A 12,354-nucleotide genomic window follows, 5' to 3' on the forward strand; every position below is an offset into this window, starting at 1 on the left:
TGGGGTCTTCTCGGGGTGTGATGATTGTTGTGTTGCGTGCACTGTTGCCCATAATGGGTGTGTATTGTTAAGGGAGGTTGTCCAGAGGCTGATGGATGAAGGAAGCCTCAGATTTGAAAAGGTTGATTTGGGAAAGGAGGATGTCTCCACCATAACCATATACTTTGATCCGATCGATTTGTCTACGCTGGCAGATGCGACTCTAGTTACCATCACGGTACCTGGGCCTATTCCTTATGACAATGATGACGCGGTACCGTGGCATTATGGTGGAGAGGTCTATTGCAATGGGGAGAAGCAGGAGGATCAGGCTGCAGGTGAAACCACTGTTTCAAAGGAGGATAATGTCGGACCCAGTGGTTTCACTCACAGTGGAAGGTTGTTTACACATGATGCTTTGAGGAGTGGGGATGGGGAGAGAGAAAAGAAAGATAAGGCCGAGGCTTTAGCCAGGGCAAGAGGGAAGCAGGTGGTAAATGAGGGTACTCCTGTGGTGACACCGGCGCCTGGTGGGTCGGAGAGAGAACTTGATGATGAAGCTGAAGAATTTTTTAGAATCATCAAGAAGTCAGAGTATATGCTTGTTGACCACTTGCAACAGACTCCATCCAAGATCTCAATCTTGTCCTTATTGCTGAGCTCCGAGGGGCATAGGGAGGCTTTGTTGAAAATACTGAAGAGAGCCTATGTTCCTCAGGAGATAACAATCAATCAGTTGGAGACGGTGGTGTCAAACGTCAATGCCAGCCATGGGCTGGGTTTCACTGATCTGGATCTGACGGTGGATGGGCGTAATCATAATAGGGCATTACACATTGCGATGGAGTGTAAAGGAGCTGTGCTTTCGCACGTGTTGGTTGATACTGGCTCATCGCTCAATGTGTTGCCAAAGAAGGCCTTGGCGAAGCTGGACTGTGAAGGGTTGATCTTGACGCCCACGGACCTGATAGTTAGAGCTTTTGATGGCTCAAAGCGGGTTGTGTTTGGAGAAGTGGAGCTCCCGGTGAAGATTGGGCCCGAGGTGTTTAAGTCTGTATTCTATGTCATGGATATTCAACCGGCATACAGTTGCCTGTTGGGTCGCCCATGGATACATGCTGCAGGGGCAGTGACTTCGACTTTGCACCAGAAACTGAAGTACATCTGGGAAGGGCAGGTCGTCACAGTCTGTGGAGAAGAAGACATCTTCGTCAGCCACCTATCATCGTTCAAGTACGTTGAAATGGACGGTGAGATATGGGAAACACCAAGTCAAGCTTTTGAAACCGTTAAGGTGGAGAATGCTATTTTTGCTAAAGAGGAGAAGCCGTCCATTTCTTTGTACAAACAGGCTGCTGAGATGGTGAAGAATGGAGAAGCTCCTGGTTGGGGAAAGATGATGGACATCGCCGCCAAGAAAGACAGATTTGGAGTGGGTTATCAGTCGGGCCGAGGCTCGTCTGGACAGGGTAAAGGACGTCGTACGTCATTCACGTTCACCGGTGCTGGAATGCTGGATCCAGATCACATCTGTATGGTGGGTGAAGAAGTTGACAGTGATTGTGAGCTTGATCAATAGATAAAGCCGTGCGTACCAGGAATGGAGATCCAGAACTGGAAGGCCGAAAAGATCATCACCGTCACTCTACTTGAAGAGTAATATTTCCTGTTTTTCAATTTTGTCTGCATGAAAGCCATACGTTTTGCCCGAAACGTAATGGTTCATTGTAAGGGCCACCTCATGTGTTTCATTTTGTAAAATTTGCATCATAAATAAAAGGATGTTTTTCATTAAAAGCGGTGTTCCCTATTTTTCATTTATTTTTGCAGTTTAAAAACAAAAATAAAAATGGCAATGTCTGTTTTCATTTTCCTTTTTCAATTTGTTTCGCTCCGGTTCTAAAGCAATGCATGAATCAACATTCATGTAGATGCGATCTTTCTCCGGATCTCATTGATAACAATCCTGTTACACCCTCGTATGACTTCGACAATCCGATCTATCATGCCGAAGAAGAAGGCGAAGAAGATTGTGAACTGCCGGAGGAATTAGCCAGGTTGTTAAAACAAGAGGAAAAGGTGATTCAGCCGCATGAAGAGCAAGTTGAGGTTGTGAATCTGGGTACCGACGAGGTCAGAAAAGAAGTGAAAGTGGGGGCTGCTTTGGAGGCGAGTGTTAAGAGCAGAATGGTAGTGCTGTTGAAAGAATATGTTGATATCTTCGCCTGGTCTTATCAGGATATGCCAGGGTTGGATACCGATATCGTTGTGCACAAGCTACCGTTGAGAGCAGATTGTCCTCCAGTGAAGCAGAAGTTGCGCAGAACTCGACCCGAAATGGCCATGAAATCCAAAGAGGAGGTGCAGAAGCAGTTGAATGCTGGTTTCCTCGCTGTCTGATAACATGAAATAATATCACATTTTTGGACTCGATTTAATTAAATTATATTATTGTTTGTTTCGATTTATTTCATTTTATTCGATATTACTTGGTATTTTTCCTTCTATTTGTCTCAGGTAACTTATTTGAAGCATAAGTGAAAAAGGAAGAAAAGGGGGTGCAAAAAGATAATGAGAAGCAAATTCCACTAAAGCCCAGCCCACAATCACAAGCCAGGAGCGCTGAAGCTGTGACGACCGCCACACAAGGTGTGACAAGCGTCACGCCCTGCTACCTTGTGTTACGAGCGTAACACATGGTGTGACAAACGTCACACCCCTCTCCTATATTTTTGGCTTTTAACGCACAACAGAGGCACGTTGAAGCCTATTCTTCCGCTTGACTCTTGGAACGTGAAGACTACTTACGGAAGGCACTTTTGGAAACCGTTACAAAAGTGGATTAATATAAATAGTTTCTTTTATCCAACCCTGAAGCTCCCCGTCTTTTTCCGCCGTGCAAGCATATTTTACAGCATTACTTTTCTACAGCTTTCTATTTTATTAGCAATTTTTATTTCTTTCTTTTCCAATCAATCTTTCAAGCACTTAATTAATTTTTCACACAATAGTTTCTACACCGGAAACTATTGTGTATCTTTTACTGGATCTAACCTTACGTTAGATCATAGTATTTTATTCCTTCGCTTTTATTTTCCTGTCCGATTGAAGAGTTCAAGAATAAATCCAACCGGTCTGTGGTGGAGTGTTCAAGATTGCTATTAATTATTCAGGTTCTTTAATTTATTGTTTTAATTTATACATGCTCTGCATTGCTGTTTATTTATACTGTTTGCCTGAGATGGTTTTATTTAAGCATGATGATTGTTTAGACCCGTTTAGCATGTCCGGCTAAGTATTTTAGATACCAGTATATAAAGTAAGCGGAATGAAGGAATCAAAGCTAAGTTGGTTTAATTTCATTTAAAAATAAAGTCACTCTTTTTATGGTCTCAATTTACAGGGTTAATCCCAAAGTTTTTGTACGAGAGTAAAAGACGTAAAGAAGTTAAAATCAATAGAACGAAAGTTTGAGTTTTTAACTAGACAGTGTAAATTGGACATTAATTCTAAATCAGGGCGAAAGCAATTTTTAGAGTTAATTAAATTCTAATCTTTTTCAAAAAGTATTTTTAAAGGTTAAATGTGAGGACGAGAGTTAAGCATTTAAGTTTAATTATATAATCTAAGTCAATAGAGCGAGAGTTTGAGACGAAGGTGTTTAAACGGTTATTATTTTAATGAAAAGAGTTTCTATAGATTCTGTTGTTTTCAAAAAGTGATTTTGGACTTAACTAATAAGTGACAGCTACGTTAATATAAAGTCATAGTCTATTCAACAGAGCGAGAGTTTGAGATAAGACTTTTAATTAATAGTATCTACCGAAAAGATTTATTTTAAAAACCAAGAAACCAACGAAGATTTGATTCCCTAATTACGACGAACTACATACCGATATCCGCTTAATTGATATTTAATTTAGATCTAATTTTAGTTTTACTTTTCCCCAAACAATCAAAGTATCATCCGCCTTAGCTTTACGAAGTAACCTTAGAAAACGGTATATCGATTCATAAGTCCCTGTGGGATCGATATCTTTTAAAACTACGCGATAGAACTGTGCACTTGTAGTTAGTACCCCAAATCGACTCATAAAGTCGCGATCAAGTTTTTGGCGCCGTTGCCGGGGACTTTTATTTAGTCGATATCGTAACTCTTCTGTTACGCTGTAGAGACTAAGGCAATTTTTATTTTTCTTTCTTTCGTTGATTTGTATGCCACACACTCGCTCACAAGGCGAGCCGTTTTACTTACGAATCAACGACATTGAACTATATCTCCGAGTCTTACGACGAATTCGGGAATATCGTGCTGCAAACAATCTCCCTCCTATCGAAGTGCCCGACCTCAAAAATCTTCTTCCTTCGCCGATACCCGAGATGGCAGAACCAGCTCGTGCTCTTCGAGATTACGCCGCTCCATCGCAAGATGAGCCGCATTCGAGTATTGCTCCACCCGCAATCGAAGCAAACAACTTCGAACTTAAACCTTCGCTGCTACAAGCAGTGCAACATAATCAATTCTCTAGAAATCCTACCGAGGATCCAAACCTTCATTTATCCGTATTTGTCCAATACGCTGATACTGTTAAAGCTAATGGTGTCACTTCAGAGGCAATTCGACTTCGTCTCTTTCCTTTCTCGTTAAGAGATAAAGCTAGAAGATGGCTTCAGTCTCTTCCTTCCAACTCAGTCACCACATGGAACGAGTTGAAGAAAGTCTTTCTTGCTCGATATTTTCCTCCAAGCAAAACAGCTATGTTGAGAGCCCAGATAAATGGATTTAAACAGAAAGATAACGGGTCTCTTTTCGAAGCATGGGAAAGATACAAAGACATGATGAGACTTTGTCCACACCATGGTTTAGAGGACTGGTTAGTAATTCATACCTTCTATAATGGTCTCTTATACAACACAAGGTTAACAATAGACGCCGCCGCAGGTGGTGCGCTTATGGACAAACCTTATGCTGATGCTTATCAACTTATCGAGAGCATGACCCAAAACCATTATCAGTGGGGAAGCGACCGAATAATGGTAGAAAAACCTCAAACGAAAAGTGGCATGTACGAGATAAGTGGCCTTGATCATGTTAATGCAAAAGTGGATGCTCTGGCCCAGAAAATTGAAAGTTTAAATGTATCACCTCCAGCCACCGTGGTTGTCGCAACTCAAAATTGCGAAGTCTGTGGAATCCAAGGTAACACTCCTGCAGACTGTCAACTCCTAACAGGAATCCAAGCAGAGCAAGTGAGCTATGCTCAAGGAAATCCCTACTCGCATACCTATAACTCAAACTGGAAGAACCATCCTAATTTTTCATATAAGAGTAATAATGCTTTATACGCACCAGGACAAGCTCCCAATCAAGCCCCAGCTATACCTCTGGGATATCAAAAGCCGATCCCATCTACACCTAACAATAACGTTCCTAGGAAATCCAACTTGGAAATCATGATGGAGAACTTCATAGTTTCTCAACAGCAAACCAATAAGGACTTCTTAAACCAGAATGTACACACTAGCGAACAAATTAAATAACTAACAAGTAAAGTAGATGCCCTGGCTACCCATAACAAAACGCTGGATACACAAATCTCACAAGTAGCTCAACAACAAGCGCCTACTGCTGCCCCAACTGGTACATTTCCTGGACAGCCCCAACCTAACCCGAAAAGCCACGCTCATGCAATCATATTAAGAAGTGGAACGGAAGTAGAAGGACCGTCTGATCCAAGGATGGAAAACCAAAACTCTAAAAAGTCAACTGAGGAAGAAAGTAAACCTAAGGAAAAGGAAGAGAGTAATAAGGAAACCGTAGAAAAGAAAGAACCTTATGTACCTTCACCACCTTATAAACCACCTATCCCTTACCCTCAAAGGCTTATTAAAACCAAAGATGCGGGCCAATTTAAAAAATTTGTTGACCTACTGAAACAATTAAACGTCACAATTCCTTTTACAGAAGCTATTACGCAGATGCCCTCATATGCTAAGTTCTTAAAAGAAATTCTTTCTAATAAAAGGAAACTTGAAGAGAGCGAAACCGTTACACTCACTGCTGAATGCAGCGCTATAATCCAGAATATGCCTCCTAAACTTAAAGACCCTGGTAGTTTCTCTATACCCTGTCACATAGGAAAATTTGTCATAGACAAAGCTCTATGCGATTTAGGAGCCGGTATCAGTGTTATGCCTTTATCCATATGCAAGAAACTGGAAATGGGAGAATTAAGACCAACTAAAATGTCTGTGCAATTAGCAGATCATTCCGTTAGATATCCTGTAGGAATTCTTGAAAACGTTCCCGTGCGCATAGGACAATTCTATATTCCAACCGATTTTATAATTATGGACATTAGAGAAGATGAAGTTACACCCATTATATTGGGAAGACCATTCTTAGCAACCGCCGGTGCGATCATAGACGTAAAACGAGGACGACTCACTTTCGAAGTAGGAGAAGAGAAAATTGAGTTCATTCTTTCCCAATTTTTGAAAGCACCTGCAATAGAAGACACATGTTACTTCATGGATATCATCGATGAATGCATAAAAGAAACAGAGTTAGAGAATGACAAATTGTCTGACTATCGTGTAGAAGACGAACTTAACCAATGTTTAGCAATAACACCGGACCCTACGCAATGCCTTAAGAAACCAAACCTCGACCTGAAAACACTTCCCAAAAATCTGAGATATGAATTCCTAGACTTAGAACTTGAACGACCAGTAATAGTTAATGCAGACCTAGGAAAACTCGAAACCGAAAAACTCCTACATATCTTAAGAAAATATCCAACCGCACTAGGATACAACATCACCGATCTTAAAGGAATAAGTCCTTCTATTTGTATGCACCGCATCATGCTAGAAGAAGACTGTAAAACCTCTAGGGAACATCAGAGGAGACTAAACCCGATCCTGAGTGAGGTAGTGAAGAAGGAAGTAACAAAGTTATTAGAGGCAGGTATCATATATCCTATATCTGATAGCAAATGGGTTAGTCCTGTACACGTAGTACCAAAGAAAGGAGGTATAACAGTTATTGAAAATGAAAAAGGAGAAACTATAACCAAACGAATCGAATCGGGATGGAGAATATGCATTGACTACAGGAAACTAAACAAAGCAACCCGACAAGATCATTTCCCTTTGCCATTCATAGACCAGATGTTAGAACGGTTAGCAAAACATTCTCATTTCTGCTATCTAGACGGTTACTCAGGTTTCTTTAAAATACCAATTCATCCTGATGACCAAGAAAAGACAACATTCACATGTCCTTTTGGTACCTTCGCTTATCGACGAATGCCGTTCGGCTTGTGCAATGCTCCCGCAACCTTCCAAAGGTGCATGATGTAACACCCCGATAAAATAAGATAAGTATTTAAATTGAGTTAATAATATATTTATTAATTTAATTAAATAATTGGAATTATTATTATTATTGGAATTACTATTATTATTGGAATAAAAGTAGAAATCAGTAAAAAGGTCCCATTTAGTAAAAGAGTTATTTTCACGTGAAAAAGGGAAAAGAGACAGAAAAGTGGAAAAGGGCAAAGAGAGCCAGAGAACAAGGGTTGAAGGGAGGAAGAGCTTGAAGCTTAAAGGTTCGCCGGATTAACTCAGGTAAGGGGGGTTTATCATCGTTTAATGGGTATTATGGGATAATATGTACTGGGTAGTGATAAACCATTGATTTACCCCTGAATTGGATGATTATGATGAAATTGTGAACTTTTTGGATGAACGAAATTGGGTTATAATTGAGAGGAATTCGTAGGAATTAGATGTAAAAATGTTAGATTTTATGAAATCGAATAGGGTATGATTTGTGTTAGAGGATATGAACGAATAATGTGTATAATTGGACTGTGGAAGGTTGAATTGGATAGATCTCGTAGCAGAGAAAGCCATTGCAGATCTGGAAATTCTGGTTTCTGGTCATACGCGTATGGCACTAGGCAATACGCGTATGAGATGGCATGGTACGCGTATGGCACTAGGCAATACGCGTATGGATGAGGAAGATGATGTTTTGAACGTGTTTTGGTCTCTGTTGGTACGCGTATGGGGATGTGGTACGCGTAGCATACGCGTATGGGATGGTGTTACGCGTATGGGTTTTGGCTGAGAAATGGGCCATACGCGTATGGGGTTAGGCAATACGCGTATGGGCAGGATTGTGATTTTCCTGAGCTGTTGTTGTGCAGTTTTTAACTGTTCAGCTGAGTAACGTAATTCAAATGATGTATGATATATTAGGGATCATTTCCCGTTGTTTTGAGTAGTATAGGTATTAGTAGAGTGTGCTAATACTGTGGTTGTTATTTGGCATGATATGATATGCTTATGTGATAAAATACTGATGATGTGTGATGGTATGCCTGATGCTGTGAATGTATCAGTTATGTGTGCATTTGTGAATAGACTGTTTTATGGCTTAGAGTGTGAGCATATATCTATTCTTGAATTGTTGTTGATGATGTAGCATTGCTAGGTGATTAGCATGCATGTTGTGGCCTTTATGGTGGTAGCTAATTCCCATGGTGAGGAATTAGTGATGAGTTATTGTGGATTGTTGTTGATGTTTGCATGCTAGGTGATTTAGCGTGCATAGCATAGCCCTTGGGGTGGTAGCTAATTCCCATGGTGAGGAATTAGTGATGTGAGTCACTAGGTCTCAAATGAGTGGGACTAGTGAGCTTGGTAGCCGTACCTGGATTTGGTCGGTGAGGTTGAACTATATGTTCACGAGTAGTCGGTACCGCATGCATGGAGTCTCATTGCATAATATATGTATGTATGGCGTATAATATGAATGGATGTATTCCAATATTATACGTGTGTTTTATGGTTGTTTTGAGTTTGAGTATGATGATGGTGATAATTATGAGTTGATATTGCCGTTGCTGAATATGTGTAATCTGATTAGGGTGATGATATGTGTTATATTACTTAGCATTACATGATATTTTATAATGCTTATTATATCGATTGAGGAACTCACCCTTACAACTATGTTTTCAGGTAACGAGCAGTGATTGAGTAGAAGCTAGTCCTTGGAGTCTAGTGTAGTCCTTAGTGGGTCATGCTCTGGTAGATGTAACATCGGGATGGGATGTTTTACTATGTTTTCTTTTGGTTGTTGAACAACTTTACATGTAATGTAGTACATGATTTGAATGTTGTTATTTTGTATCCGCTGCGAATTATGCAAATGTTTTATTTTGATTAAATAAATGAGCATGACACGATATTTTGATGATTAGTGTGAAATGATTGTGTGACACCCTTTATTGCATATTTACTCTGATTGAAATATTGTTATTTTAATTAAATATTTGGGGTATTTTAGGAGGGTGTTACATTAGTGGTATCAGAGCATAGTCGGTCGAGTCGAGTCGTAATTATTCTATTTCCCCTGTACGGGATAGGTGTTGTGTAACCCTATCAGTACTTATTGTTTTAGCTTGTTGGGTTTTCAGAATAGAGATGGCTGGAAGAGGTAGAGACGATGCTGCAATTGCTGAGGCTCTGGGTATGCTAGCTGGAGTACTTGGAGGAAATCCGAATGTTGTGGGAATGGGAGCTGCTCGTCAACTGAGTGAGTTCCAGAAGAACAATCCTCCAATGTTCAAGGGAGCATACGATCCAGATGGTGCTCAGAAGTGGTTGAAGGAGATCGAGAGAATCTTCTGAGTGACTGAGTGTGCCGATAACCAGAAGGTCAGGTTCGGTACGCATATGCTGTCAGAAGAAGCAGATGATTGGTGGGTTGCTACCCGCACTGAGTTGGAATCTGCTGGGAATGCTGAGATCACTTGGGCTGTGTTCAGAGAGAGATTCCTGAGGAAGTACTTTCCAGAGGATGTCAGAGGAAAGAAAGAGATAGAGTTCTTGGAATTGAAGCAGGGTAACAGGTCTGTTACTGAGTATGCTGCTAAGTTCACAGAGCTGTCGAAGTATTACACTCCCTATAACGAGGCTACTGGGGAATTTTCAAAGTGTGTGAAGTTTGAGAACGGGTTGCGTCCCGAGATCAAGCAGGCTATTGGGTATCAGCGGATCAGAGTGTTTTCTGACTTGGTTGACTGTTGCAGGATTTTTGAACAGGATTCCAAGGCTAGAGCAGAGAGCTATCAGCAAAGGGTTGATAGGAAAGGCAGGAATCAGAATGATCGTGGGAAACCGTATGCAGCTGGCAAAGGTTTCCAGAGACAGAGTGGGATGAAGAGGCCTAGTGGGGGAGACTCCAGTGCCCCTGCTAAGTGTTACAGATGTGGTCAGGCTGGACATCGTTTCCATGGGTGTACCAGTGCTGAGAAGAAGTGTTTCAAGTGTGGCAAGGGTGGTCACTTGGCTGCAGAGTGCCGGTTGAAGACTATGACTTGTTTCAACTGTGGAGAGGTGGGTCATATCAGCCCACAGTGTCCTAGCCCAAGAAAGAGAACCAGTCGGGAGGCAAGGTCTTTGCTTTATCGGGTTCTGAGACTGCTGCAGATGATCGTTTGATCTGAGGTACGTGTTATATTAATGGCTTTCCTCTTGTAGCTATTATTGACACCGGTGCAACTCATTCCTTTATATCTTTGGACTGTGCTGTGAAACTTAAGTTAGAGATATCTGAGATGCTTGGAAGTATGGTGATTGATACTCCTGCGAAGGGTTCAGTGACTACTACTTCAGTTTGTTTAAATTGTCCTTTGAGTATTTTTGGTAGAGACTTTGGGATGGACCTAGTGTGTCTTCCACTAGTGCAGATTGATGTTATCTTGGGTATGAACTGGTTGGTGTTTAACCGAGTTTCTATCAACTGTTTTGATAAGACTGTGATTTTCCCTGAGATTGAGGAAGGAAAGAGTTTGTTTCTATCAGCGAGGCAGGTGAATGAGGCAGTAGTAGATGGGGCAGAGTTGTTTATGCTGTTAGCGACTTTGGAGGCTAAAGATAAACTGGTGATTTGCGATCTAGGTGTAGTGTGTGATTTTCCTGATGTGTTTCCTGAAGAAGTGAATGAATTGCCGCCAGAGCGTGAAGTTGAGTTCTCGATTAATTTGGTGCCTGGTACTAGACCGATATCGATGGCTCCGTACCGTATGTCTGCTGTTGAGTTAACTGAATTGAAGAGTCAGTTGGAAGATCTGTTGGATAAGAAATTTATTCGTCCGAGTGTGTCACCGTGGGGTGCACCAGTGTTATTGGTTAAGAAGAAAGAAGGTACTATGAGGTTGTGTGTGGACTACAGGCAACTGAATAAAGTGACGATCAAGAATCGGTATCCTTTGCCGAGGATTGATGATTTGATGGATCAGTTGGTCGGTGCGAGTGTGTTCAGCAAGATAGATTTGAGATCGGGATATCATCAGATACATGTGAAAACTGAAGATATTCAGAAGACTGCTTTCAGAACAAGGTATGGACATTATGAGTATTCTGTAATGCCTTTTGGTGTGACTAATGCGCCTGGAGTATTTATGGAGTATATGAATAGGATTTTCCATCCGTACCTAGATAAGTTTGTTGTGGTATTTATTGACGACATTTTGGTGTATTCGAAATCTGAAGAAGAGCATGCTGAGCATTTGAGAGTGGTGTTAGGAGTTCTACGAGAAAAGAAGTTGTTTGCTAAACTGTCTAAGTGTGAATTTTGGTTAGAAGAGGTTAGTTTCCTTGGTCATGTGATTTCAAGAGGTGGTGTTGCTGTTGATCCTTCTAAGATAGAAGCGGTATCTAAGTGGGAAGCTCCGAAGTCAGTTTCTGAGATAAGAAGTTTTCTTGGACTTGCAGGTTATTATAGGAAATTCATTGAGGGATTTTCTAAGTTGGCGTTACCGTTGACGATGTTGACTAGAAAGGGGCAAGCTTTTGTTTGAGACTCAAAATGTGAAGAAGGTTTCCAAGAGTTAAAGAGAAGGTTAACTACTGCTCCTATTATGATATTACCGAGTCCGTCAGAACCATTTGAGGTTTACTGTGATGCTTCATTGTTGGGTTTGGGTGGTGTGTTAATGCAGAATAAGCAGGTTATAGCTTATGCTTCGAGACAGCTGAGGGTTCATGAGAGGAACTATCCGACGCACGATTTAGAGTTGGCAGCCGTGGTATTTGTTCTGAAGTTATGGAGACATTACTTGTACGGGTCAAGATTTGAGGTTTTCAGTGACCATAAAAGTTTAAAGTATTTGTTTGATCAGAAAGAGCTGAATATGAGACAGAGGAGATGGTTAGAATTTCTGAAGGATTATGACTTTGGTTTGAATTACCATCCGGGTAAAGCAAACGTAGTGGTTGATGCATTGAGTCGGAAATCATTGCATATGTCTATGTTAATGGTTAAGGAATTGGATTTAATTGAGCAGTTTAGAG

At 41.0% G+C, this 12,354-nt stretch overlaps 1 protein-coding gene and 1 non-coding gene across 2 annotated transcripts in view; one reads left to right on the plus strand and one right to left on the minus strand.

Moving 5' to 3' along the window:
• The first annotated feature begins 91 nt into the window (after positions 1 to 91).
• LOC127081875 (uncharacterized) overlaps positions 92 to 12,354 on the plus strand; it is a 31,061-nt gene continuing 18,798 nt past the window's right edge. The window contains exon 1 of the mRNA XM_051022103.1: positions 92 to 378. Coding sequence (XP_050878060.1) covers positions 92 to 378 — 287 coding nt within the window. The remainder of the gene's footprint in view (positions 379 to 12,354) is intronic.
• On the minus strand, positions 4,738 to 4,844 carry LOC127088954 (small nucleolar RNA R71). The gene has a single exon (XR_007790747.1). It is a non-coding gene; the product is annotated as a small nucleolar RNA R71 (small nucleolar RNA).

This window comes from Lathyrus oleraceus, chromosome 5 (assembly GCF_024323335.1).
Source record: "Lathyrus oleraceus cultivar Zhongwan6 chromosome 5, CAAS_Psat_ZW6_1.0, whole genome shotgun sequence".
In the NCBI taxonomy this organism is placed as follows: domain Eukaryota; kingdom Viridiplantae; phylum Streptophyta; class Magnoliopsida; order Fabales; family Fabaceae; genus Lathyrus; species Lathyrus oleraceus.